Below are 27,899 nucleotides of genomic sequence, written 5' to 3'. Positions count from 1 at the left end.
TTGCCTCAGGTACCGAGCACGGAGAGCCTGCAAGTAATCTCCAAGAGTAAAGAAAGGTCTTTACTGCCACTTCTATTTTTGAACTCTTTTCTTCCTTATGTCTCATGCAAGGGGCTGAAAATGTAAACATCAGGAATGATTTGATGAGTGCCTCAGAGTAAAGAGACTATTCAGTAGGACCTTTGCATATCCTAATAACAAGTTAGACAGGTCCAAGATATAATTGGAACATTTTTCTGTTGCTTTCCTGTCCTTTGGTAAGAAAACTATTCTTTGAGGATAGATTTGATAGTCCTTAGTTGGACAAGAAAATCCCCAAGGCTGAAATTCCGCCAGTAATCTCCAAGAGTTTCTAAAAGCCAAATGTATTATTTATGTATAATTTGTCTCTGGTTCTTTGGTGTGGAATGGGTACCCAAGGTTTGTTCTGGCAGTGGGATTCCTACTCATTTATATTCTTACCAAGCCTGTTCCTAGGACTGGCAACAAAAAGAAGAGGAAAATTAATGCTGAGAAATTAATAATCCATAGCAGTAGAGTAGCATAACTAAAGCAATTAAAATTTTATAGGCAGTGAAACTAGGATGCCTTATTATTAAACTGCAAATGTCTTCCCTCTTTCTACCTGTCAGTCTACCTGACTGCAAGCTGCACATTTACAGTACTTGTTGCTCAGGGTTGGAGCATTTACGTATCAGCAAAAATAAAATATTAAAGGAGAATTTGGGCCAGTTTCAATGAGAGTAGTTGAAGACTCATTCCACCAAGGGTTTCTAAGTAACACTGCAGCACAATATTAAGGGTTGCAAATGTATTCTCTGTTGGACTGTAGGAGTCATTTGAATTCAAATTTAAGGTGATATTTATATGTTTTTGTTTGTGTTTTTGGACAGTATTTTCCTTCTAGCAGATTAAAGTGCATTCTATTGGAATACTTGTTTTTAAAATGTCTTTTAAGAAGGAAAACATTTCATGCTTCCAAAGGCTGGCCCTAAAGCTGCTGTGCTGTCAGTGTAATGGTGGGCCTGTGTATGAAGATTTGCTTGTCACAGCCATTTACTCTGGCTAGACAAGGCTTTGTAAGTATAATTAATTTAACCTGTGCTTTAGAAATGAAGGTGGTCTGGCTTCTAATTTCCTGCTACTAATACAAAGTAGGAATGCAAAGAAAACAGACCTCAAGGAACAAGCTTCAGTCTGGTTCTTTGTCCTGTAGCTGCTTTAAAGGTTTTGTTCCAATTACAGAATAGATATACATAATTAGGCAATTTCTTTTAGGACTATAGGAAAGTAAAACCTTGCTTGTCTGTTTCATTGTCTAGCAAGCTTCCAGAGGGTTTTGTGTCATTGTGCTGTGGGAGGCACTGAAAAGTGACAAACAGGAGGTGTCATGTCCAGTGTTATAATTGGCAGTGATTTGTTTCTCATGTCTCAGTCCTTGGTGGTGAATTGTGCTGGGTGATGTACAGCATTGCCTTTCCATGGAACATCCATGGCCTGCAAGGCCTGGAAAACCAAGAAATTCCTACCTGGATGAGACTTTCTGTCAGATTAATTTACTGAATTTTAGGGAGGATCTGGTGTTCATTTACTCTGAGCATATTGAAAAGCATTGCAGAGGACATAAGTAATCTCTGAGGAGCTGCTATAATTACTTCATAAAGGAAGGAGAGCACTCTTCTGGAGAGGTAAGAAAACTTTCCATAATGGAAAATACCTGCCCCAAGTGGTTTTGAGGAAGTTCCTATAAAGAAGGCAGAGACAACTCTGTAACAAAATTTCAGTAAAAGACCAGCTGTGGTAAAAACCTGATACTGAGGTTTTATGATGAAATAAAAATCCAGAAAATATGAGTCAATTGCACTAAATCTTGTGGGCCTTTCAAAGCACTGCTTCTTTCTAAAGGACATTAAACCAGTCTGTAGGTATTTTTCTGGGAGTATGGAGGACAAGGCTCTGGTGCTTATCAATACCGTTTGTAGCATAATTTAGGAGGATTTTTTTAACAAATTTAGGAATCTGATAATCAAAATTCACTTATTTTAAAGCACAGTGTGGTAAAGGTTACCAGTGGCAGAATAACTGGAATCTGTGTCAGAAATCTTTGAAAGCAGCAAGGTCAGCAATGAAGATTAAAGGTCATGCCAAACTAGCACAGGTCCTGCATTGTGTAAACTCAGTTTTCCTAATGATGGAAGGAAATGGCCTGGAAGCTGTTCTCCTCAAGAGGCTGAAAGAGCTCATAATCACTAAGTCTCCTAATCACTAATTACTGTGGACTACTAGGCACCCTGATATCTCTTAGAAAAGGGGAAAATAGATTTCCAAGTTTCAAAACCAAAGAAGGATACAAGACACTTTAAAGTACAAAATGTGAATTAGGTGTAGTGTAATTAAATTCCAGACACATTAAGAGCCCAAAATGGAGAAATAATGAAGGGAAGGATAATAATTTGTATTAAATCTAGGAAAGCAGAAGCCTACTCTGTGTTTGGCTGTGTGAGTGAGGTTTTAGCTGCCATGGGAACCTGCTGTACTGCAGAGGGTAGGAGGGAGCAAGAAGGGAAAAGGAAGAAGAATTTTTCACTTTAATACCTTTTCTGTTTGTGTGATCAAAGCCTACAGGGCAGCAGAAGACAGGATTTACAGCCTCTTTTAGCTCAGCAAACTACAGAGGGAGCTAGTCACGTTCCTCACCTTTACCTAAACTTTAATATTTCAGCAGCTGTGACCTTGTGGCAGGAAAAACTCTGGGTGGGAATGAAATCTTCAAAACTTTCTTTTCCTTTCCTTCTGGTAAAGGACTTCACTGACTCTGCCATACATTCTGTCCTCCCCCTTAACGGGTCTTTTCCCTCTGTTGTTTGTGTTGGGTCTTTTTCATGTTGACAGGGACATTGCCCTGTGAATTTTGGGCATCAGGGCAGAACAGGAAGGACCAGGGACTGGATAAGAAGTTTTTGTGAATCTCCTGTCCACCCCCCCATCCTGTCTTCTCTCACACACTCCCCATTTTCTTTTTTTTTCCCCCCAAGTCGATTCCCACTTGAATTCTTCTGTTTCCTGGAATTAAGCAATTAATAAGATCAGAGTTTTGGTTTTTTTGGTTTTTTTCTCTCCACAAAGCTTTGTCACGTGCCTCCTCAAACTTACAGCAACTTGCAAAGAAAACTGCCCCTGGGAGCTGTTTAGGTGCTCCTCATGATTCCCACCAGGGCACCCAGCCCCTTTGCTGTGCTGGTGTGCCCACTGTCCTGGAATTGATAGGAGGGGACAGAGGGAGAAAAACCTGAGCAGGTGGGGGAGGAGGATGAGGGGCAGACAAAGAGCAAATGCTCAGGCAAAACAAGAGACAGAACGAGTTCCCCCACCTGCGTTCTCTTCCTCTCTCTACCTCCAGAATAAGATGCACACCCGCAGACAGGGGCATTTCTGAGAGGAGGTTTTCCCCTCCAGTTTTTCCCCTTTCTGTGCATGCAAGTGTGGGTTTGCATGAGCAGCAGAGGAAGCTTACCTATGAAAACTGGTGGGCACCATCTCTGGGGATTCCTGCTGCCAGGTAAGATTTGGCTTTTCTTCTTCTCTTTGTTGCTTCACTTTTCACAGAGGATGCCTCTCAGCTGGGCTCATGGGTGAGCTGTCCGTGTGTCCAGCCAGTGCAGCAAGTGCAGCTCCTGTGCCTAGGGCTAAGGAGGCTTACTGCAGGGTGGAGGAATTCCCAGAGGGGGAAGGATGTTCTCTCTCTCACTCCTGCACTCTGCATGAGGGAAGGGGCGCTCCTGGAGGTGCCCCAGCCTGTGCTCAGGGACAGGGCTGTCCCTGGAGCCGACCCTCAGGCACAGGTGCCCATGCCAGCCCTCGGGACGTGAGTGCCACCAGGCTGTGCCACAGGTGAGCCCCTGGGAGCTTCTGGGGGGATGGAGAGCAGGGGGGCTCCCACAGCCCCGCAGCTGGAGGCAGGCATGGAAGGAGGGCTCTGAGCCCCCCAGCTGTGGGCCCAGAAGAGTCAGGGACAAGGTGTGAGCGTGGCCAGCAGCTGTCCTTCAGGCAGTCACCCACCAGACAGAGTGTCACCCACCAGGCAGACTGTCACTCAGCTGTTACAGCTGAGGTGAAGCACAGCTGGAGTCCTGCAGTGTGTCACCCTAATTTTTTAAGATTTTTTAAGATTTTCTAAGCCTTCTGATGTTTACATTCTTGTAATGAACTTTGTGACACACTTTCTGTAAATAACTCCTTGTGTTGCATTCTTTTATAGAAGAGAAATTTGATAGACTGTTGGTTTGTCATTGGAGAGGTGGGTGGATGGGTCACTCAGGGACAGAGTTTAGTGGTGGACTCTCACTGCTGGATCTACAGATGGACTCAATGATCTCAGGGGTCTTTTCCAGCCTAAACAATTCTATGATTCTCTGGTTACCTTTTTCTGGCATTCCTACCATGTTTGGAAAGGAAGTGTTTAGACATTTTCTGTCCTCATTTTCTGTGTCACCAGAGAAATATGGTATGGTGACAACTTGAGGCCATCCTTGGATAGAACCAGAGATGTCCCTCACCCCCCACTGGAACTGAGTCCATTAGGAATACTGCCCCTGTAACACCAACAGTGCCAAAAGAATTTGAGAGGCAAATCTGTGATTACAGTGAATCAGTCCTGTGTGTTCTGGTTGCACCAAAGAGATCAAAACCAACAGTGCAGCTGGCTGGGGTTCAGCTGGGCACATTTCTCTGTGCTCTGCCTTGTGTTAAATCTTCCATCAGAGGCATTGTCAAGGCAACCAGACTGATGCTCTGAGGTACAAGGCTGCAGGTGGCTCTGAAAACTACCAAGGTCCTTAAAGCCATGCTTCAAGAGCAGCTGGGGATATATTAAAATGTGTAGATATTTATATAGATATACCTGGGGATATATTAAAACCTGCATGGATATCAGGCCTTCCTTCCACTCTTCAATTTGACAGTCAGACAATAAAATTTAACAATTTTTATGCTGTAATAACATGAGCATAACTGTTGCTTGAGCTCTGCTGTCCATTTGAGATTTGTTTCAGCTCAGTGGAACACCAGCTTACATGCTGCTGTCAAACATCAGTTTATTATATTCCCCCACAGCAATTTTTTTGTGTTCTGGCCAATCCTGGATGTGTGATGCAATGGAGGAGACCCTCTACACCTGTGCCATCTTCTCTAGCTGGAAGATGCTTTGCTCATAAATAAGGACATTTCATTGAACTGTGGTGCATATGTTTTCCTTTTCCAGGTTTTGGGGTTTTTTCATTCCAAATTTGCTGTAAATATGCAGAACATTTCAAACCTTGCAGTAGAGGCTATTTGATGTGCTTCCATGGCAGCACACCTCATGTGATTGTCATAAAAGGATTTATGCTGTGAGGTACACGCTGGTTTTCCCCATTGTACAGGGTCAAAAGTGGGGTTCAGGTTCAAGAGTGGGACTTTTCCCAAAGACATCAAGAAAATCAGAAGCAGAACAGGAATAGGTGCAATAAACGTTCAGCAAGTGCAAAAAATTTATTTTTTTATTCCAAAAAAACCTCTCTACTCCTTAATGTTGATAAGAAAACATATTAGAGTTCCTGTCAGGACAGTGTGAAATGCAAACATTTCTCTTATATTCAGTCACAGCTTTTATTTTAAATGATGGAGAGATCTTGGTGAAAATTGTGGCGCCAGAAAGTCCTTTTGTCTTATTGATATAAGAACAGAGCCTATGAGCAAATATTAGCCTCTAAAGATATACTTCTGTTATTTTCACCTGTATTTCTGGCAAAACAGGTGCCTGTTTGGGAAGCCATGAAAACACATGCATCCAGAGGTATAGACATAAAACCATATATATTTTAAATTACGTGAGATGTTTCTTCTGGCAAACATGAAAGAACAGGAACTTTTCCTATTCATATTTTCAGGCTGCAGTTCTGTAAAACATAGGACTGCCTAAAAGTGAACACAGAAGCTGATTTCATAAATATTTTTAGATCTGATTTAGAGATTGAAATTAAGAACAAAGTAGTGCAGTATGTAACTAGAGATTTAAGAATTGCTGATACCTTTTGTTTTCAAAGTGCAGTATTTAGTTTATCTTTACTTCTTTGTATTTACCTGCAAAGAAGCAAATTCACATTTTCCCTGAAACAATTGACCACTGAGCCCTAAGACTCTATGTAAAATGGTAAAGGGAACTAAACCTCTTTATTCTTGTGTAACTCATTAGCTGAAATCAGACGATTAGAGCTAATGTTTCCATCTAAAACAATTCAAGTGCCTCATTAAGGGGGATAGATTTCCTTTGATCTAATTACTTCATGTCCCACATATATGGGAAATTCCGAGATCAGTGCTGAGAAATCTCTGCAGACCTGGTCACATCCAGAAACATGAATTTACATGTAGCCTTCAGAAATGTCATTTAAAATGATAATGAGCCTTGTTCAGTCTGCTGGCAATGCTTGGCCAAATGCTTAATGAAATCACATTGATGATGGCCAGAGAGCAAAGATGATGGCTGTTTGCTGAGTATGATTTAATCTCCATTATTATAGGCAAGTGGATTGCAAATTTCCATAATTAAACATCCAGTGCACTGGTCAGATTCTGTTGTAAAGTTTGGTAATTGCTGTTGTTGGGAAAACAGTCCAGCGGGGTGTTGCTGTCACATGATGAGTTTTGAGGCTGAGCTAATGGGATGCGCTTTTAAAGTGTTCTCCATGTTTTCTGCTTTAGAGGCAGAGGATACCATCATGGAGGTTTCATCCAAGGAAAATACTCACTTTTTCTCAAACAACACAGTCTTGCCCGTGGACCGATCTTCATTCAAATCCGAATCTTCTGCATCCAAGGAAAAGCAGGCGTGTTGTGGAGGTATAAAGGTAGAGTAAGAGCTTTTGCATATTCCAGTAGGGAATTACAAAATCTCTCTATTTTTTTCTTTTTTTAATGAATGATCCCTTTTTAAGTTCTGATTATGTCATGCTGAGTCAGAATGAAATTATTAGATATGTTTCTAAGTCACAGAAAATCTTCTTCAGATCTGTAGTTGCCTAATGTTTGGCAATCATCAAATATTATTTGTTCGCTGAGGCTTGCATATTGTGAGATCTTCAAGACCCATCCTAAAAAGTCCCTCTATCTTCCTGATTGCTCCACCTGAAGTTGAGAACAGGGCAGACAGCACAGGCAGCTGTCAGTGCAGATTGCTTTTTTTAAGATAGTTGCTTTTTTAAGACAGCAGCCATGGTATTCTGCTGGGCTCCCCAAACTAATATTGTATTATGGTCTGTGTGCTTTGAGTGCTGTGTTATTAAAGCATGATTGTAATGCTCCTCATTCAAGAGAACTCTGCATGAGGTGACTGAAATGAAACTGCAGAAATATTATTTCTTTTTTACCACTTTTTCCACACCTCTCTCACCCCCAGGAAGTTTTTCCTGGAGCAGGGAGGTCCCTGCTCTGAGCCTCAGGATGTGGCTGTGCCTGCCTGGAGGGAGCTGCATCTCCCTGCTCGGGACAGGGGGCACAGCAGCCAGCGCAGGGCTCTGCCTGCTGCCTCTGCCCCTTCTCCTGACACTCCTGGGTGACAGCTCAACATCACCATGCAATGCTGAGATTATTTGAGTTACACAAAAAATGATTTTTCGGCCTTACTTCATTCTTTTCATGGTGCACAGTCTTTAGTTCTGTTGTTTTGTCCCCTCACTTAAACATGCATCTTCTTTCAGGTATTAATCCAACTCCAGTCAGTGAAATGAGCAATAGTTGCCCTGAAGTCTATAAATTTTAAATGGTTTTGTTTTGAAATGAAAGATGAGTTGTTATTAAATAAATTTTGTACCATAATAGAATTCTATCACAGCTTTTCCATTTGCTAACATGATAACCCAATCCCTTCAATGAATAAGACTTCAGTCACACATTAGCCAGTCAGGAATCTGTTTATTAGCTCCAGAAATAGAAAAGCAATATTATTTCAGCTCAGTTTCTTTCTCTTTAAAGTTGTGTCTTCTAGGAACCCAAACTGATATTACTAATGTATTGTTGTAGGAAATTACAAGAAGAGAGAAGCCCTCTCTCTTTTTTTGGTGAACTAACCCTTTTTGAGTTCTGATAAGGTCTTGCTGAGTCAGAACAAAATTATTAAAGATATCTCCAAGTCATAAAAAAGTCTGCTTCAGGTTTTGCCTAATGTGTTAAGAAAACAATATACAGATACAACAGGTTGTTTTTACCAATTATCAACCTCCCTATGTCTTAAAATTGCCTTCATTATCAGAAAGATGTAGTGAAATATCTGCTTACAAGCACTGGCAAAACAGAGAAGAATGTGAAATCATGTGTACCTTTCTGTCCCAGCCCTAGCTCAGGAGTGTCTTTCCACTGCACACCTGGGACAGAAGCAAACCCAGTAAAAAAATGTGTACCAAAGACATTCAGAAGCATTTCAAGTTGTAGTTTACCTATACAATTTTCCTGTTAAAAAACCCCAAAACTATGTGCTGTCACATTGCTATTTAAAATCCAAGGGCATAAAAATACAGAAAATGATAATGTTTGTACTGGAGAGTCCTTTGAGAAATGCTGCTGTAGGAAAAAAAAGACCCAGAGAGGGTTTGTAAATGTTTGTTTACCTACAATTGTTTCTGAAGGAGGGATAACCAGCCCTGGATAAAGTGACACACAGATATATTTGAATATACTTGAATTTGCATCCAGCAGTGCTGTTATTGCCACTGTGCCCTGTCAAATGAGGTGTTGTGAGATTTGCACTGGAGGTGAGGCCATTGCTCAGAGCAGCTGGTTACTGGGAGTGTGATTGTCAGAGAGGATTAAGGAGCTGCACATGGTTCTAGACTTCTAAATAGAACCTTAATGGGTCTCTTAACTTCTGGGACTGGGTTTTATACAAAGCATCCATATTTGTATTCATTTTGGGTCCACACCACCTGTACCTGAAGGTAGAAAGCAAAGTTGTGGTTTCCATGACCAATTCCACTGTGTGTGATTATCTGTGGAGCAAATAAACTGAACTGGGCTGCATTCAGTGAGGGCAGATTTAGGCAATAGATCTGCAGGAACAGAGTTCACTCTGAGGACCCTGCACTCCCTCCACAGGCACTGCAGACCAGCCCTCATCTTCCAGGTTAAATTTGTGGGAAAGGAGCTCAGTCTGTACCTCTGAAGTACAAACCAAAGCACTGTGAAGGGACATGGAGTTTAATTTCCAAAGCCCACTCCTGATTGAGAAGGACATGCTAAATCAGATGCAGTGATAGCTGAGAAGACTGTCTCTGCAAAATAAAGGGAGGGAGGTGCAAAATGCAGGGTGCATTCTGAGGAAAATGCATGTATTAGTAGAAGAGAGTTGCCTGGCAGGTTCATCTCACAGAACATGTAACACATTTAAAAATGTTCAAAAACTCACCTCCCCACCAAGCCACACTTAGCATTTACCCATATGGTCACTGTGTAAGAAAAAAATCACAGGTTTCTGTCTTTCAACAGAACAGTAACTTTGACCTCTACCTGAAATTAGCAATGGTTGAGAGTCAATTCAGTTTTTATCAATATTGCTTATAAGAGATGAACAAATCAGCAATCTAGCATTTAATAAGAAGTAGGAGGAATACTGGTTTGGCTATTTGGCAAAAGAAGAGGTAGGAATGCAGAACATGTTTAAAAATAGTTCATGTATCTTCTGTACTGCCTGATTTTAATCACTGTCCTTTTCTTTTCACAGATATTTCTTGGTGCACTGTCTTTTGTTTATTTTGCTAAAGCACTGTCAGGAAGTTATCTAAAAAGTACTATCACACAAATAGAAAGAAGATTTGACATCCCTTCCTCTTTGGTTGGTGTTATTGATGGAAGTTTTGAAATTGGTACGTGCTGTAGAAACACATTTTTATTTTCAGAAAAAAAAAAAAGAGTGATGAAGTTTGTTCTGAAGAATGATTGCATGAATGTCCCTGAAAACTTAAAACTGAGCAAGATTCACCTGGTAAAAATAAGTGGGTCTATCAGTATGATTATGTTCAATAGAATAAGGTTGCTAATACAAGCAATTCAGCATAGACATAAAAAAAAATTGTAATTTGATAAGCTAAGCGTGTGGCTAATTATAATTTGGTAACTTAAGTGTGTGACTAATAGACATTTTGAGTGTTGAATGAGAATTTTCCTGCACGGATTTCTGCAGGCAGAAATCCACCTTCCCCACAGGTGTTTGTCCTTTGTGATCTCCATTATTATAGGAACAGGTTATTAAGCATTATTAAGCTTTATTATTATTAAGCATTATGTCCATTATTAAGCAGCAGAAGAACAAACCTCTAATTATAATCTACATTTCTTGTCCAGTCCCTCTCCTTCCCTCACACTAAAGTTTCCAGCATGTCATTGTCTCACAATTTCAGATCACTGAATTTATCTCATGGGTGTTCTGTGGACTGTGGTACTCACAGGAAAGAAATCTTAGCCTCAGTGTGTAAAACTCAGCTTGATTCCTCCTTTTTCTGCCTTTCTGGTTATTTGCTCTCCTCAGCTGGCACAGGCTTTCTCCTCTTTTCCAGCTGTTTATCCAAAGGTTTTTGGTTTTCCTAGCACAGGAGGCACTGGGCTCCTGCAGAATGCCTGGAAAAGGGAGAAAGGCCATTCCCACCAAATCAGTGCCTGTACTACAAACTGGGAATTGTTATTTTAGGGGATCTCTTATCAACAAGCAGTAAAACTCAGTTTTCCTTTTGTACTCTTGAAGGGAACCTCCTAATCATAATTCTAGTGAGCTACTTTGGAGCAAAGCTTCACAGGCCAAGAATAATTGGAGCAGGCTGCTTAATTATGTCAGCTGGAACATTCCTAATTGCAATGCCCCAGTTCTTCATGGGAAGGTAAGTGCAGAGTGATCCCTGTTTTCCAGCTGGGCTGTGCACACTGAATGGCACTCACTAAAACATTTAGGCATTGGTTATGATGATAGAAATAGGCATATGGGGATGTGGTTACTTAATTTAAAGTTTTTTTGGTGAAAAGATTTATTACTGTAGAGCAAATAATTATTTATTTTAAAATTATTTTAAAATATTGTTTATCATTAAAAATAATTATTTATTTTATAATTTATTACTGTAGAGCAAATAATTTAACATGTATACTCTTTTAAGCTGTAATCAGCTTTTTCAAAGTAGTCTCTGATTTTGACTGGCCACATTTTGGTGTGGCTTAGGAATTGTTGAAATGGCAGTAAAAAAGTGATGACTAAACTCAGAAAGACAAGCCAGAGGATACACCAGTGTCTGATAATCTCAGTCCAAATTCATGTATCATAGTAGAGCAAAGTGCCTGTTAACCTGAAATTAATCACTGTTGCAAAAAGAACCAACGGGATAATTTTCATGTACAACTGCAGTACAAACAGAGCTCTGTTTATGCCCTGAAAACCACCACAGGCAATGGATCCAGATGGATTCTTATGGATGCAGGTGAAATTTGCATTTTAGTGCTTTAGGCCTGTCTGGTAGTCACAGATCTGCTTGCTTTTTCTCATCAGTACTTATGGATAAATACAAGTTTGTTTTCCAAACAGATACAGGTATGAAAGATTCTCTTCCACCATCAATTCCACTGTCAGCCTCTCTCCATGTCTGCAGGACAAAAGCCAAACTCCACTCTCAGCCATGGAGAAATCTCAAGCTAAAATAAATGCAGGTGAGAATTGTCTCTGTTAAATCCTGGGGCTGGTAGTGCTTGCTGTCATTGATGTTCCCCAAATCCTTCTGTCAGGAAATCCCAGTTTTCATTAGAAGGCAGTGAAAGAGTTTTCTAAAAAGGAGTGGGGTGGCAAATGTATAAAACCAGCAAAATTGTACTATCTTTGAGGCAACTCATGCTAAAAATTTTTCTACCTTAGGCCATTTCACACTTTTCCTACTGTTTCTCCCACAACAGAAGTATTTTAGGAGCCCTGAACTTTCAGTGTCAAAGTGCTACTACAAACACATGGTTGCTGTCTCTTGCTGTGCCCCCAGGGTGTGAGAAGGAAGCAGGCTCTTCCATGTGGATCTATGTTTTGCTTGGAAACCTCCTGCGTGGAATAGGTGAAACCCCCATCCAGCCCCTGGGAATTGCATACATTGATGATTATGCTGTCGAAGAGAATGCTGCCTTATATATTGGTAAAATAAATATAATTGCTTTTTCCTCATGGATTTCTCCCCAGAGGAGAGAACTGAGTCATTCTGAATAATGGAATGAATTTTATTGAATTAACTTGCCCTGATTGTTTTGTTTGCATCATTTCCAATATTAAAGCTTATTTAACAGTCATGTACACCCAAGGGACCAAGTTCCCATTTAATTATACCAGCACAGTTCCATTATCTTAATTTGGTGAAAGAATTTGACCTTGGGTTCCTGCTGTTACCCTAATCTTCCTAATTCTTCTGGATGTGGGCTGCTGAGCCTCTGTGCACATTCAGTTCTCTGGAAAGTGATAAAAACAGGCTCTCTTTTAAGCACTTAAAATAGAATTTCAGTGGGCACTCAAAACATTCCCTCCAGATTCATGTAGGATTATAAACAATAGTACTGAACCTTTAGGAAGTTGGGATCACCATTTTTTGTGTTCATTGTATGATGGCTGTACCTGAAATATTACCAAAAAGTCCTGTCTCATTTGCTCTTAACAAGTTTCCAGCCAGGCAGAAGGCAAAAAATCAGATTCTGTCTGTAAAAGATTCAGTCTTCCCAGATTGCCAGGTGAATTTTTTCAAATTCAAAGTATTCAGAAAGTTTGGCTGAGGGTGTGTTGAAATATATTAACAGTGGAAACCAAAGCAAAGTGATTTCTCAGCCTGTTCAGGGCCTACCTCAACTGAAAGTGATCATTAACTTTAAAAAAATTACATTTGCTCCCCAGTTGTGATCCTGTCAGCTAAAGCATTTCTAGCAATTGTAGATTGGTGCTGCTGTTGAGTTCAGGCCATTCAGTTTGCTGACATTTTTTCCTTCAGGCTGAATGTAACTCTATAATTGGACAACAATAAAAAGTGTCATCATAATGGGGAACATTTTATATATGACTTTTTCCTTCTTGTAAATATTTCAATTTGTGTAACTGTATCTTTCAATATTTCAATGTGTTTCAATACAATATTTCAATGTCTGTCTCTTGCTGCCCATCACATGCCATAATCTGCTGTCAGATGCAGAAGAACCAGTGCCCTTTTTTAGCTCAGGAGTGTAACAGTGCCCTGTTTTCCCTTCCAGGCTGTGTGCAGACAGTGGCAATTATAGGGCCAATATTTGGCTTTCTCTTGGGATCCCTGTGTGCCAAACTTTACGTTGACATTGGCTTTGTGGACCTGGGTAAGTCAGAACACTCAGGCTTAAAAAAACCCAGTCAAGGTTTTTAAATAAAGGCTCCAAAATTCCTATTTTTGGCCAAGAACTCTGGTTATCCGCTAGGCATGAGGGGCTAGCAGGGGTAGAGTGGGCACTCTGTGAAATGAGGAGGATACAGCAGTGTAGGGCTCCATGCAGAATAGGCTGGCAAGGAGGATGGGGGTAGAGGAAGAAGGAGCTCTGACTCTTCCTCAGCCCCAGGAGATCTGCAGCAGGAGCTCCAAGAGATGCTCTGCTAAGGAGGCTCTGGGGAGACCATGGGAGCCAGGAGGAAACAGGACTGAGGCTCAGGATCCTGCATGTGCCTTTTTAATATTTGTTGCCTAGAAAGGTGGTTTGGCAGGGGGCACCAAATCTCCTGATTGCTCTTCTTCTGAGAAAACAATAATAACTAAAAAATCAGGAGAAAAACAGGTTTTTGTCTGGGTTTTTTGTGCAGAACAGCCTGGCTGGGAGCAGGTGAGTGGCCACCTGGACTGCCCCAAGTGCTGATGCTTGCAGTATCTCTGGGGATGTGCAAGTGGCACAGCAGTGTCAGGGCCAGCAGTCATTGAGTCCTCAGCATGTCCCCACAGCTGCTCCTGTAAAACACCCACAGTGACAGAGCACAGCTAAACCTGGATGGAAAAACCACCCTGCAAACCCTCCTTCCTTAGCAGCAGCTATAAGCACATATTCTCCAGATGTGTTTATTTGATATAAGGGACTCCTCGAGCCAGGTCTTTAAGCTCTTGGAGATTTATATCACACCTGAGATAGATCAGCTCACATGGTATAAAATCAGCAGGATGGCTTCTGTGCCAGTGTTGGAAACAGAAAAGTTTTAATAAGAGGCAAAATAACAAAGCTTTTTACAGAGAAAAACCAAGCCAGGGGCAAGAAGCTCTTGCTCCTGGTAAAATACCTCACAGAAGCCATTATTTTCTTTGTTCTCTTCTTCTTCTAGTGAATTGCCCAGGTGGGACTTTTTGGCTCCTGTCCAACTGGCTATCCTTAATTTTGAGGTGACTGCCAGGTCCTATGAGGCGTCTTTTTACCCAATTGAGGAGAGAAACTTCTGGGCTTTTTTTCCTTTTTTAGGAGACAAAGGACAGTTTTGTCACTCCATAAAGAGGATGCACATCCCTGCATTTATTTGTTTCTCCTTTTCCCCTTTCTGCAGACAGCGTCACCATCAGCCCCAAGGACGCGCAGTGGGTGGGGGCCTGGTGGCTGGGCTACCTGATAGCTGGGCTGATCAGCATCCTGGCTGGCATCCCCTTCTGGTTCCTGCCCAGGCACCTCCCCAGGCCCCAGGGCAGGAAGGACTCCAGCACCTCCTCTGAGCACTCCAGGTTCATCACTGAGGACAGCAAGGACCAAGGCACATCCTCCTGGCAGCAGGCGAAGCTTGCAGAGATGGCAAAAGGCAAATCACTCGAGTTTTCTTCCTGATTGTTCAGATTTTCTCTCAGAGGCTTTTAGACTTTAAAAATTTTAGACTTTCTGAGTCCCTATTTTAATGGTCTCAGAATTCTGTTTTTTCCCTTTCACTCTCCAACTCCATAGTACACACAAAAAGGTCTCTTCAATGTTCCCTGGACTTGCTATTGCATGAGAAATGGCTGAGATTTGTAAAATTACAATAGTGGCCCAGCACATATCATGAAGCTCTGCAAAAATGTTTTATTCACATGTAGTGACTGTTGCAGAAGTGGTGCGCAAAAAAACCCCAACCCTTGGTTTTTGCTAATTATTTTTTTCCTGCATTAGGAAAACATTTACAATATCTGATCAGAATGTAGATGGGCACAGAGCAGTTTCAGTATTAGAGGGAGCTGTCTGGATTCAGACAGGAGCTGGTCTGCACAATTGCATTTCCTTGGCCTTGCTTTGCCAAAAGCATTTTCCCTCAGAACTTGAATCTGCAGCTCAGTATTTCTGTCTTTACTGTCAGCTGTGCTGAGCGCTCTTTGCCCCAAATTAAGCTAAACAGTGCTGTGACTATTGAGGACACAGAGAAACCAAATCATTCCGGGTTTATGGTGGAAAGAAGGTATTTAAAACAAGATCTCTCTTCTGGGGAATTGATGCTTGGTGCTTTGCTCCACTGTTCCTCCCTCCATAAATGGGGGAGATGTTAGGAGCATCAGGAAACCTCACAGACTCCCTCTGAAATGTTTTGCATTTTTGGTTTTTTTGGAAGGGGCACACATGTTACAAAGCATTATTCCAGCAGTAATTCTCTCTCTGGCCTGATTGTTATTTCTGCTGTTTTGTCTTGCAGACTTCTTGCCATCCCTGAAGAACCTCTTTGGGAATCCAGTTTACATTCTGTATTTGTGTGCAAGTATTATTCAGTTCAATTCTTTGATTGGCATGGTGACATATAAGCCAAAGTATATTGAACAACAGTATGGGCAGACATCTTCCAAAACTAACTTTGTTATAGGTAATGCTATAGCTGCTTCTTGATATCTTTAATATGGACATTTTAGGAGTGGCATATACATATAGGAAAAATTGTGGGTTTTTTAAGGTTTGTTAATTTCTTCTCCCTCCTTGTCTTCCTTTAAGTAATAGCTCATAGAAGGTAAGTCATTTCATTTCTGCTTCAGCACCAATTAACTCTGACTTTATCTATGCAAGACTTACTGTAAAAGTTTACATGATTTGATATCTTAATTCCCATTTCACCGGAAATCTGAAAAGTCCTTCCCCTTCCTTTCCCTTCCCCTTTCCCTCTACATCATTTGTACATACCTAATGTATGTACAATACAAGAAAATAACTGAGAAATAATTTTAAAACAGTTCACATAAATTTATCATCAGACAGATCTGCTGCCTTGGTGGCTTCCCATTTATTTCAACAAAACAAAGATCAGTTCAGTGAGTGCTGTGGGTGACTCTCTGCAGAGATTGTAGTTAAATAAAAGGAAAAAAGTCATATCCCAAGCTGCCCCTTACAGCACAAGAGAGAGAAGCTGCTTCAGCCTTTGGGTACAGAAATCAGCATTTTTATAGCTGACTTCATGAGGGTGGGCTGGACTGCCCAGCTGCTGAACCTGCATGTGGGATTCAGCTCCAGAGGTCCAGGGCTTCAATAGCATTAGCAGCAAAGAGGTTTACATCTCCCCAGCCCAGAGGGAGCTGCCTTGTTCCAGAGCAGCATTAGTTGCACAGCAACAGAGGTCTATATGTGCAGAAAAGCTGATATGATCCATTGTGCTATGTTAATTCCATTCAAGATAGAAGCTGGAATTTCCTGGCACCAAACTCCTCAAAGCAAGGAGAAATCTTCAAGTACAGTTGATGGCCAAAAAAGTCCAGAAAACAATCCCTACATTCAGTGTAGTACTTCTCATTGTATTTAAAGATTTTCTGGAGCTAAGCTTTCAGGTATGTGCAAAGTGAGTGCAGATTAGGAACCATTTGATTTCTCTGAGCACAGGGACTATATCCAGCAGGGAGTGTGTGATGGCTTGGTTAGGGGAGGATCCTGCTCAGTGGCTGTCCCTGCAATAAGGTGATTTTTCTTCCTCCTTTTCTTTTCTCTCCAAATCCACCCTTCCTAAGGAGCCTGAGGGCTGACTCAGACTCACAGTGCTTATTTCTGTTTCAAACATCTTTTACTCTTTCTTCTTCTTTTTTTTTAAACAACAGTTGCTATCAAACTCTCTGATAGATACCAAAATTTTCAGAGCAATTTGAAGCACTAAAAAAAAATTTTAAAAGGCAGGTCTTGCTCTGGCTTTTGTAACATTAGATAAAACTAAATTTAGGAATCAGCAGATGACTCCACTGACAAACTAATTGTGGAAAAAACCACTTAGCTTAAGAAATTGGAAAAGCATTATCTAAACTTTATCCATAATCTCACTGTCAAAGAACCAGCAAAGAAGCGTGTCCTTGGGAATAAGTTTTTCAAAGCTGTCCTAGCACCTTTGTAACACTCCAAGCATCAGTCTAAGTCTGGACAAAAAAAAATGCCCTGACTGAAGATCTTTTATGTTTTGCTCCTTCATCTGATTGCTGCAGCTATTTTTGTGCTGACAAGGTTAGCCCATCGAGCTGGGGTTTTCGTTAATACAGAATTTTCTGTTTGATTTCAGGTCTTATTAACATTCCTGCTGTGGCCTTTGGCATATTCTCTGGAGGACTGATCATGAAGAGATTTGGAGTCGGTGTTGTGGGGGCTGCAAAGCTTTCCCTGGGATCATCTTTCTTTGGTTACCTTTTGCTGCTCTCCTTGTTTGCCATGGGCTGTGGGAACTCGGAGGTGGCCGGACTGACTGTGTCCTACCATGGGTATGCTGGCAGGGCAGAAAGGGCCACTGCAAACCCAACTCCCTCCTCACTTTGTTTCACAAAGTAGATCTTGTTGAAAAGAGAGTGACTGACCTGAATGTGCTTCCCAGAAATTTGATTCAAATCAATGGAAACCACTCCATACCAGTGGGTGTTGTGTCATGACCCTCTCATGATTGTGGCATAAACCAGTGGGGTTTATGTCACAAGTGCAGATTATTTTTCTGATTACTTTTTAATTATTATTGCCATGGGACCCATCCTATTAGCCCAGTGATTCCTGGCAATGTGAGTATCTCAGTAGGGGGGAAGAGGTTCAATTAATTGTTTCTTGCCTTTGTGTGCCACTGAACAATGAATGGCATTTGATAGCCTTTGAACTCAAAACTGAAGGATTCATGGATTAACCATGAGGCACACCTGAGGCTAACATTTTACCCATGCTATTACTCTGTAAAACTAACGTTTTGGGAGGAGTTTCCAGCACTGGCTCACAGCAGCTGCTCCACTGGTGTCTGATGACTGAATTTGACAGAGAGCTGTCGTGCAAGGTATCAGACACTCAGTTTGGATGAATCCCATTCTGATCAGTTCCTTGCAAACTTCTACAGAGACCATTTCCCATGAGTAACTCCCTCCCTTCTGTGCCACTTGCCCAGTTGTGTTAAAGCTGCATAACAATGACCCTAGAAAATCTGAGAAAATACATGTATATAAATTAGTAGCTGTCCTCTGTAATAATGTAAATACTGTCTCACAGTAGGTGGTGAGATAGTGTGAAAACCTTTGGATAACAGAGAAATGAGGATTTACACTGCTGTTTGGGTGTGAAGAGACAACATTTAATGGGGTACAGAGGGAAGGGGTGGCCAGGTGCTCCTGGCAGAGAGCATCACCCCACAGGTGATCGGGGGTTCCTCTGCTGGGCAGCTCCTCTGCAGCTCCTCTTTTATTCCACAGAGCTGAAGCAGTGAGTGACCACGAGCAAGCCCTGTTTTCAGAGTGCAACTCAGGCTGCTCCTGCTCCAGGAACGACTGGGACCCCATCTGTGGAGAGAATGGGGTCACCTACGTGTCCCCCTGCCTGGCCGGCTGCCGCGCGTCCAACGGCACCGGGAAAAACACGGTAAGGCAACCCTGCATTGCTGTGGGAGATGGGACATTGATATCTGATAAAAGGTGTGAGATAACCCTTCATTTCCATGTGAGGTGGGGTCATTCTTTCTGATACAAGGTGTGAGAAAATCCTTCATTTCTGTGTGAGAATGGGGTCTTTATATCTCATACAGGGTGTGAGGCAACCCTTCATTTCTATGTGAAGCAGGATCATTATTTCTGATACAGGGCGTAAGACAATCCATAATTTCTGTGTGAGGTGGGACCTTTCTTTCTGATACAAGGCACTGGGAAAAATGCCATAAAATTCTTTATTTCCATGTGAGGTGGGCTCATTCTTTCTGGTACAACCAGGTCTGTCAAAGTGGATTTAAACTGAGCATGGCACATCCTCTTCAGCCCTGAAGTCCTCAGGGCTTTTAGCAATTTGGCACCCACGTTTAAATTTTTTTTCACTTTGCTGTTTCCAGCAGAAATCACAAGCAGAAAATGTAGGAGGCTTTTTCCTTTTTTTGAGCTTTTGGCTACCAAGACTGGTTGAAAAAAACCCTAATAACTAGATTCATCAACAGTAGATACTTTATCATTTTCTCCTTCATTATGTAAGCCTTTTCCTTTCATAAAATATTTCCCACTTTGGACTTAAACTTTCAGCCATCCAGAATGTGCAATTCCTAAACATCCAATTCCCCACCATTTAGGTTTTCATAGACTTTTGCCTGCTCTCTTCCAGGTATTTTTTAACTGCAGCTGTGTGGGAACCTTTGAATCTTCACAGAGCTCCTCAGCTGTGGTGGGACCGTGTCAAAAAGGAAACGAGTGTCCCAAAATGTTCCTGTATTTCCTAGTAATATCAGTTATCACTTCATACACTTTGTCAGTAGGTGGCACACCTGGATACATACTGCTCCTAAGGTAAGGAACAATTCCTGCTGGCATTGCCAAATGCTTTCAAAGTGTTTTGACACATGACTGGTACTCCCTCCCCTCCTGGCATTCCTGGTATCAGGAAATGTTTTGCAGCTATGCAAGATAGCATATTCCATATAATTGTGGCTCCTAGATTTTTCTCCTTGTTCTAACAATTGTTTTAGCACAAGATTTTCTTTTCCTATTTCCTAATCACAGATTTATTGAATGCTTGTCCCAGTGCATATTTAAGTGCTGGAACTATTTGTCCATCACTGTAAGATTTGAAACTAATTTTAGCAAGTGCAAAAAGCATTTAATGCTACAAGTGCTTAATCTGGATTTTTGTCAGCTACTTGCGATGTTTGGATTCCAAGTTCTGCTCTGCTCTGTTTTGGAAACCTTTCTTTCTCAGTTCCTTTTTCCAAATTATTTCCAGATGGGCACATTCTACTTCTCAAACAAAACAAGAGTAAATCCAGTCTAACTAATCTTTGGTATTATAGCTGTGTTTTCATGCTCCCAAATTCTCCTTGGTTTTGAATTCAATTTTCTGGACCAGGCCCTGTCTCATTGCTGGTATCTTTATAGTCCATGGACAATGCCAGTCTTAGAACTGGCTGAATGTAGGCTGTATGGAAAAACCTAAAAAAAGAAATGTGATTTCAGCTATGGTTCCATCACAGTCCTTAAACCAGAATAAATATTCGCACAGAGACTTTCAGAAATGGCTGATGTGAGGATCCTTCTCCACTGCCCTGCACAAACCCTGCCAGTGAGGTGTGCACAAGCTGCACAGCTCTCCTCACACATCTTTTCTTTCAGGGTTACCCCCGAGTGCTGCAAAACCTCACAGCATCTCTCTCTCCTCGAGGGCTCTCTCCAAGAACAATCACACTGTAATCCATTTCAGATCATTTTTACTGAAGCTCCTGCACAACTGGGCTGTCCCTGTGCCAGGACGAGGATGATTCATTGTGGGGGTGTTCACAGGGGTTCCAGGACAAGGGAAGAGATAAGAATCTTGACTCCATGTTTCAGAAGGCTGATTTATTATTTTATTATATATATTATATCAAAAGAAAATTATATATTAAAACTACACTAAAGAAAGAGAAAAAAGACATCAGAAGGCTACCAAAGAAAAGAATGGATTGATAATAAAATCTTCTGACTGACCAGAGTCCCTACACAGCTGGATCTGTGATTGGTCATCAAGTAGAAACAACTCACATGGACCAAACAAAGATGCACCTGTTGCATTCCACAGCAGCAGATAATTATTGTTTTTCTTTTCCTCTGAGGCTTCTCAGCTTCTCAGGAGAAAAAATCCTAGCAAATGAATTTTCAGAAAATATGTCTGTGACAATTCATGAGTGTAGGGCTTGCAGCAAAGCCTTTCAGGGTTTATGCCAGATTGGTCTCTGTGGTTGCTTCTGACACACTGGATAAATGTTGGCATAGAGCTATGCAGGGGCACAGTTGCCTTCCCCTTTCCCTCTACATCAAATCTTCCTTCTATCCATGGTGGAAAATGTGCAGATCTGGAACCACACAGGGCCTCAAAATTGTGGTAGCCATGCTCAACCTCCTGCTTTCTTCTTGTCCCCACTGCATAAAAAATGGAGTGTTTGGGAGATGTTCATTACTGAGCACTGCAAGCTCAAATCTCACGGAGCTGCTGCCCTTCTCAGCCCTAAGAACCTGCTCTTGGGAATCTTACTACTTAATCAATTTAGTCAGAAAAGCTTAGAAAGGTTTTCAGTTACAATACTAAACCACATTGTTATATGAAATCAGAAAAACAGTTTTATTGGTTCTGCTCCAATGCTTTTATTGCTGTTGAAAATCATTTTACTTTGAGAGACATTTAAGAGAAAATGAGAAGTTATGTGTTTTCCTGCTGGATTGGAGGCATCCACCTTTGATGTGCAGCTAAATAAAACATGTTTCAGTAAGTTCAATCCTTTTTTTATTTTTTTTTCCTGCACTGCAAATGGCCTTTGGGCACAACTCCACTTTAAGCTCATGCTTACTTTTGTCTTTTTTGAAATCCATCACTGACTGACTTTCTCCAAAAATCTGGCTGAATTGAAAGTGTGCTTCTGTTACCAGAGGGAAAATAAATTATCCTTGACACAAATAGTCCCAAGGTCAAGTTGCAGGTTTCATTATGTATTTTTTTCCAATGATCACTTTTAGAAATTATTCAGCATTCAGTCATCTCTGTTAAGATTCCAGCACTGAAGCAAGCTGATGTTTTCAGATGAGCAGCTATCACTGCACCTGCCATGGAGGACAAATACAGCTAAATCCCTAAAAGCCTGTAAGATTTAGTGACATTTACTTTGATGGTTTGCACACTGAAGTCATTGAAAAATGCTTACAGCTGGTGACCAAGTCATTTTTGAAATGTCATTTTGGTGGTATTAGTGTAATTACAGCAGCCAGGGAATTTGGGAAAGCCCTGAGGTTTTTGGGAAAAAAGCCCTGCAGTTCAGATCGCTGTTGTTCAAGCACCAGCTATTAATAGCAGGGGATTAGGCAGTGAAAAGGAAGTCTCAGATCTCCCTAAGAGGTCTGGCTATCACTCAGCATCACAAAGAGCTCCTGCTTCCTTGCAAAGACAATACAAAGAATAAAACAATTTTTTTTCATCTGAAAGAGAATATTTTTTTGTAGGATATAAATCCTGTGAAACACATATCAAATATCTAGTGATTGCTTTTATTTTCCACTTTTTGCTTTCTATGCCCTCAGATTAGTTGAGGAGGACTCTGGGCTGAGGAGTGCTTGTGTAGCAGGTGTCTAGCAGGGGAGCAAGACACTGTTCTTCCAGCTCAAAATCATTTTACAGCCATGCCCTCATAGATGGCACTGCTTGTATAAGCCACAATCAAGAGATTGTGTGATGATAATCCATGGCCAGGGCATTAGAGAATAAAGTGTGGAAAATTAACCCTGGTGAGGAACAATAGAGTTTGTTCTGAAATGCCTCTATTATTTTTTAGAACATATTCCCAATTACATTAATTTTTGCAGGAGCAGAAACTTTATCTCCAGAGTGCTATGTTCACCCATGGTGACAAATTGAATGTCAGCCCAGATCATTTTTTATTATTTGAATATTTATTTAAATGTATTTATTATTGAATAGAATGACTGTGACAGAAGTTTTACGTAATCACCATGTTGATATATGTGTTACCCCACATACCAAAAATGTCCTTGTTGGACCATGTGACTGGCACTACCCACTTGCCAAAATCAAACATATGCCCAGATTTGTGCTGGATTAGGCACTGTAATAGTCAGTCTGGTACATGCTGGATGGGCAGCAGGTTTGAGCAGCAGAGGTGATTCCTGCAAATCTGAGAGGCTCCATACACACCCTGCTGCCAGCAGGCTGGGAAAGGCAGCTGATCCCTGCCCACCCTCAGGGAGCCAGGATGAGGATCCAGGGCTGGAGCCAGGAGAGCTGGATGTGTGTGGGACTCACCCTGCAATCTCTGCAGAATCCAAATGCAAATGGTCTGCTCTGACAGAGAATGGCCTGGAGGATTTGCCTTTACAGGAGGTGTGATCCTCATCTAGATAGGGTGCAAGGAAAAGGGAGTGCCTGAATACCTTGTACTAGCTTTGATCCTGAATTTCAGGGAGTGTCAACTGAATAAAACTATCCAATGGATGGGTGATTTCACTAGCAATTTTCTTGTCCTGTGTTAGTAACACCCCTAAGTGCTGATATCATCTGAAAATCCACAACCATCTTAAAATGTGATGTTGAATATAGATGTTCAGAATTCCTAGGTGCTGGTCTGCTTTTATCACCTTTTTTACATATTTCTGCAGTTTGCTCAAAGTCCATGACATTAAGGAGGAAAAGGTCACATTTCTTTCCTTTCCTTTCTTTCTATTTGTGTTCTAATTATATACACCTGATGCTTTATTTCTAGGTAAGACCTCTTTTATTATTATTATTATTTTCAGGTGCATTAAACCCCACTTGAAATCATTTGCACTTGGCATCTATACCCTGGCAATAAGAGTACTTGGTAAGTCCATTTGTACTCCTGAGTTGGTTTTAATTCACTCTTCACTAATAATTTCTCTTAGAATTGAGCTTTGATTGTTGTAAAGAACAATGTCTATCTGCAAATAGATGTCATATGATTTAAAAAAAAAGAGTTGGAAAAAGGAAATTGCTTTGTACTTCATAAATCACATAATTATATCCTAGGCATAATTTAAATACACAAGGCCAATATTTATAGAGATGTGATCCTGTAGGCTATGAAGCTAACATCAAAATTACATCTTGTCCCTTACTCAGCAACAAGTGTAAAAGAACAGCTGTGGCTAAGAATTTGTGATTGCTTTTCAGGCATATAGTCACTAGTTTCTAAGGGAATTAATGTGACTGACTACAGGTGTGCCTGGGGTTCACTGCCGTCTTGTGGCAGGGCGACCTGAAATCATGAGTAACGTGAGATGCCAACGGACTGGCAATTCTAAAATCCTCTAGGTCTTCATGAAAAAAAAATCAGCAAGAAGCAAGCACCCAATTTACATGAGCAGAGTTAGATGAACTGAAAATTATGTCAAAGCAAGCTGTTGGCTTCTTTCTTACACCTTTGCAGGCCAGGATTTTCTCTCCAGGCTTACATTCTCCTCCAGCACCCCAGGTGACACAGAGTGCAGGGTGTCCCCATCAGCACATGCAAAAAGGCTTTTCCTTTCCATCAGCCCCAAGAACTGCAGTAGCTTTGCCCCTGCCACAGTGGGATCTCAAGATGCTTGGGGGATCCCTGCAGCCCCACTGCAGGCTCCAAACCCACTGTCTCTGTCCCTTCTCATCCCCACCCTACATCCAGGCTGAACAGGCTCCGTTGCTCTCAAGAAAGGAGAATTATCTCCTACTTTTTTTCCCCAGAGATGTCCTGCAGGGTGAGGAAACCAAGCCGTGGCCAGCACTCCTTCCAGGGACTTCCAGAGGCTTTTTGATGTTTTGTCATGTTTTCCTGGCTTCCCACAGGGAGGAAAGGGTGGTGTGTGCCTGGGCAGCACAAGGCACGTCTTCCCCAGCCAGCGTGCAAGTGTCCTTGCTGTTGGAATGTATTATTGAGTGTTCTGTGTGAACCTGCCTCTAGATCAAAACTGATCACCCTGGACAGTAAATTTCTCACCTCTGTCTGTTTGCTCAATACACCCAGCGGGGATTCCAGCCCCAGTGTATTTTGGAGTAGCCATAGACACCGCTTGCCTGAAATGGGGCAGCAAAAGATGTGGAGGAAGAGGAGCGTGCAGACTCTATGACTCCAGTGCACTCAGGTAATGCTCTTCTCCATTCCTTCCTTACCTTTGGTTCTTAAATTACATCTACACCTGGCACTGGTAGCAGAATTTCTGTTGGAAAATTTGAGTGAAAGATTTGAAACTGAATGGAAAACTCTGACTAACAATATTAACAATAATGCTCACATTTCACCATTCTCTTTTGATTCAATCTCTTTTTGGATAGGAGGGGTGGATCATCTTGTTTCAGTATCAGCTGTAAATAATTGTCTTTTAATAATTCACAAAAAAAAAGTCGTGTTGAAACCTCAATTTTATGCCAAAGCTTCCCTCAGCTTTCAATATATCTGCTGTCATACTGTGTGTGTGTGTAAATAAGTTATTAAACCTCATTTTTCTCCATGTTGGAGCTGGATCAAAAAATGAAAGGCAAAGGTGCCACAAAACATGCTTGGCTTATCTAGAGGCTTAAGTGCAGAGTTATCTTTATTAATTTATTGCTAGAGGACAGTAATTGTCTGAACTGCATTTGTGAAAGGCTTCTCCAGAAATGAAGAATGGAATAACAGTGGTAAGAGGAAAATGGGAGAACAGGTTGTCCCTTCTCCCACCACAAGGAAAATAAACATGAGAGAAGGGTACATCTTGTTTTGAAAACTTGAAGGAAAGAGCAAAATCTCAGCTGGGACTCTTTTTGCTAATAAAACATGATGATGTTATTGTTGCTGCTGTTGTTGCTGTCATTATGCCTGCAAAGCAAAAATGCCATCAAATGGTCTTGTCATCACTGGTACTGTTTATATATTAAAAAATAGAGTAACTGCCCTAAAAATATTAATGCTATTCTTACTGAGGCACATTGGGGTGGAGGTCAGGCAATGCCTGAGATGCTTTTTTGAGCCCAGAGCACTCTGCACCTGACCTGGGTTAGCTGACAAACTCCCCTCTCCAGGGCCATCCCCTTGACTGCAGTGTCCTTACCCAGCCTTACCTGATGAAAAGATGAATGTGTCCTTGCTGCCTTCTGGTCGTGTGTTGGCTCTGATCAATCATTTCTCTCTCAGGTATGTGTACCTGGGGCTGACTTTGGTCTTGGGCATGGTGTCCATTTTCTTCAGTGTTGCTGTCCTTTGGGTTCTCCGAAAAAAGTCATCTCCACAAGATGAGACCCTCTCAGCCACCGGGGAGAGAGGCACCTGTGGGACAAAGAGCAGAAAAGATAATTTTGTCAATAGTGACCAGTTAATTCAGTCAACTTACTGGCCAGAAAAGGAGACCAGGCTTTAGGAAAACTGAGATCTCCACCGTGCTTATACCCAGTGAGTGGTGTGCCAGGCAAAAATCCATCATCAGTGAAGCAGTATCTTAGTAGCCGCCCTGAAAATGTTCACCCTCTTGCAATTTTCACTGTGAACCCCAAAAGCAAAGACCACCAATATTTTTTAGCACGTGAACAGCTCTGAAAACACTGTTCACCCTTTTTTTCTGCCAAGTTGAGGGGATTTCCTATGGCTGGGGAGGTGCACTGTGCCCTCACCCAGACCCTGTTTCTGCGGCTGCCCCTCAGCTCCCTCCCTCCTCAGGAGGCTGCCAGAGCTGCTGCTGCCCCTCAGTGTCCCCCTGGGTGTGAGGGGCAGTGGGGAGGCTGCACTGCAGCTCCTCTGCCATGGCTCCAGCCAAGGGGAGCACAAAACCTGGCTTCGCCATCTGGAAGGTGCAGGGATCCCCGGCACGGAGCCCGTCCTGGCCAGCAGCAAGGCACGGGGCAGCAGGAAGGTTTGCTGGGAGGAAAAATCAGCCACAGGTTCTGGGCACCTCATGGGTTCCATCCATAACACCTGGGACGTCAGTGTTGTGGGTAGGAATCTGTTTTCCAGTAGCTTTTGTTGCAGCGTAACCATCAGCAATAGAAGTTGTCGTTAACCACCAGCAGTAGAAGTTGTCCTTACAAAGAGGCCACAAGAGTACCATCCAAAGGAAACTGGGATGAAAATAGAGCTTTTTTTTTATCTCCAGCAGTTTCTTGCTACTTGCTAGTACTCAGTGTACTAAATAATTCCATGCACTTTATGATGTAATAACAAAATTATGCAAGATACGTATGATTTATATTTTAAAAAACTATGACAAGACAGCTTGGGAAAAATAAAATTAAATTTAATTAAAAGACCAGGTGACTTGGGGCTTTTCCTTTTAATTTGTTGTATTTTCTAGCTGAAACTAAGACATTTTTGTGCTTTGTCAATATTTGATATTAATTATATTTGGGGTGGGGAGTGCAAAGGATAGGTGTTTAATGTGAAAAAAATCTCAGGAAAGCTTGCACTGGAAAAGGTGATGGTGGGTCCACAAGGATATCCTTTAAAGCAACCAGAATTTTTGAGCACATGGTGAAAGGTAGGCTTCATCCTTCACAATATTGGCAAAACAAACCCATATAACATCATTTGTGTCCCAGCAGTGGCTGTAGGTACCCTGCTGCCTCTCCAGTGGGGTGCATGAGGAGGGCTACTGCATAAGAGTGGGATTCACTGGGCTTTATCAATGACCAGTGATCAGTGATCAATGTCTGTCCTGTGCCATCAGGGGCCTACCTAATCCACTCAATAGCAGCACCAAGAAGGATGGTGCTGAAGCACCAAAAATCTGCAGAAGGTAAGGTTTTAAACCCATTACTGGGGAAAATGCATTTGTCAGAGGAAGAGCCAATGCCACCCAGATTGGCCACATGGGTGAGTGTTTGACAGTGGCCTGGAATTTGGAGAGCCAGACTCGTGTCCCAGATCTTTGTCCTCCCAGGTGAGTGTCGGAGGCTGTGGGCACTGAGGTCCTGCACATCTGTGCCTGTTCACACTGGGCTCAATACCACTGGATATT

General features: G+C 41.8%; 1 protein-coding gene across 3 annotated transcripts; it reads left to right on the top strand.

Moving 5' to 3' along the window:
* The first annotated feature begins 3,406 nt into the window (after positions 1-3,406).
* On the top strand, positions 3,407-27,157 carry LOC128940457 (solute carrier organic anion transporter family member 1C1-like). Of its 3 annotated transcripts, none has more exons than XM_054281867.1 (15): positions 3,407-3,559; positions 6,742-6,887; positions 9,752-9,893; positions 10,769-10,901; positions 11,597-11,718; positions 12,039-12,185; positions 13,279-13,377; positions 14,576-14,821; positions 15,680-15,844; positions 17,507-17,702; positions 18,663-18,828; positions 19,552-19,733; positions 23,718-23,782; positions 24,941-25,058; positions 26,087-27,157. In XM_054281867.1, exons 1-15 carry the CDS (start codon positions 3,475-3,477, stop codon positions 26,307-26,309), a joined length of 2,235 nt encoding a protein of 744 aa, XP_054137842.1. In that variant the 5' UTR covers positions 3,407-3,474; the 3' UTR covers positions 26,310-27,157. The 3 variants fall into 3 exon arrangements, with proteins under 3 accessions (XP_054137842.1, XP_054137844.1, XP_054137843.1); XM_054281869.1 differs by lacking the exon at positions 26,087-27,157 and adding an exon at positions 25,561-25,787; XM_054281868.1 differs by lacking the exon at positions 3,407-3,559 and adding an exon at positions 3,842-3,891.
* The last annotated feature ends 742 nt before the right edge of the window (positions 27,158-27,899 follow it).

Source organism: Melozone crissalis, unplaced genomic scaffold, assembly GCF_028551555.1.
Source record: "Melozone crissalis strain CALT ecotype California unplaced genomic scaffold, PUWL_Pcris_2 ptg000033l_1, whole genome shotgun sequence".
In the NCBI taxonomy this organism is placed as follows: domain Eukaryota; kingdom Metazoa; phylum Chordata; class Aves; order Passeriformes; family Passerellidae; genus Melozone; species Melozone crissalis.
Note: the sequence above shows the minus strand (reverse complement) of the source record. Positions and strands in the feature narration are given on the sequence as shown.

Bases quoted from the DNA above. Each gene is read 5' to 3' on its own strand.
- LOC128940457 (XM_054281867.1), top strand. From the start codon at position 3,475: ATGCAAGTGTGGGTTTGCATGAGCAGCAGAGGAAGCTTACCTATGAAA. The intron at 10,902-11,596 runs GTAAGTGCAGAG...TTTTCCAAACAG, and splicing joins CCCCAGTTCTTCATGGGAAG to ATACAGGTATGAAAGATTCT. The intron at 14,822-15,679 runs GCAAATCACTCG...TTTGTCTTGCAG, and splicing joins GCTTGCAGAGATGGCAAAAG to ACTTCTTGCCATCCCTGAAG.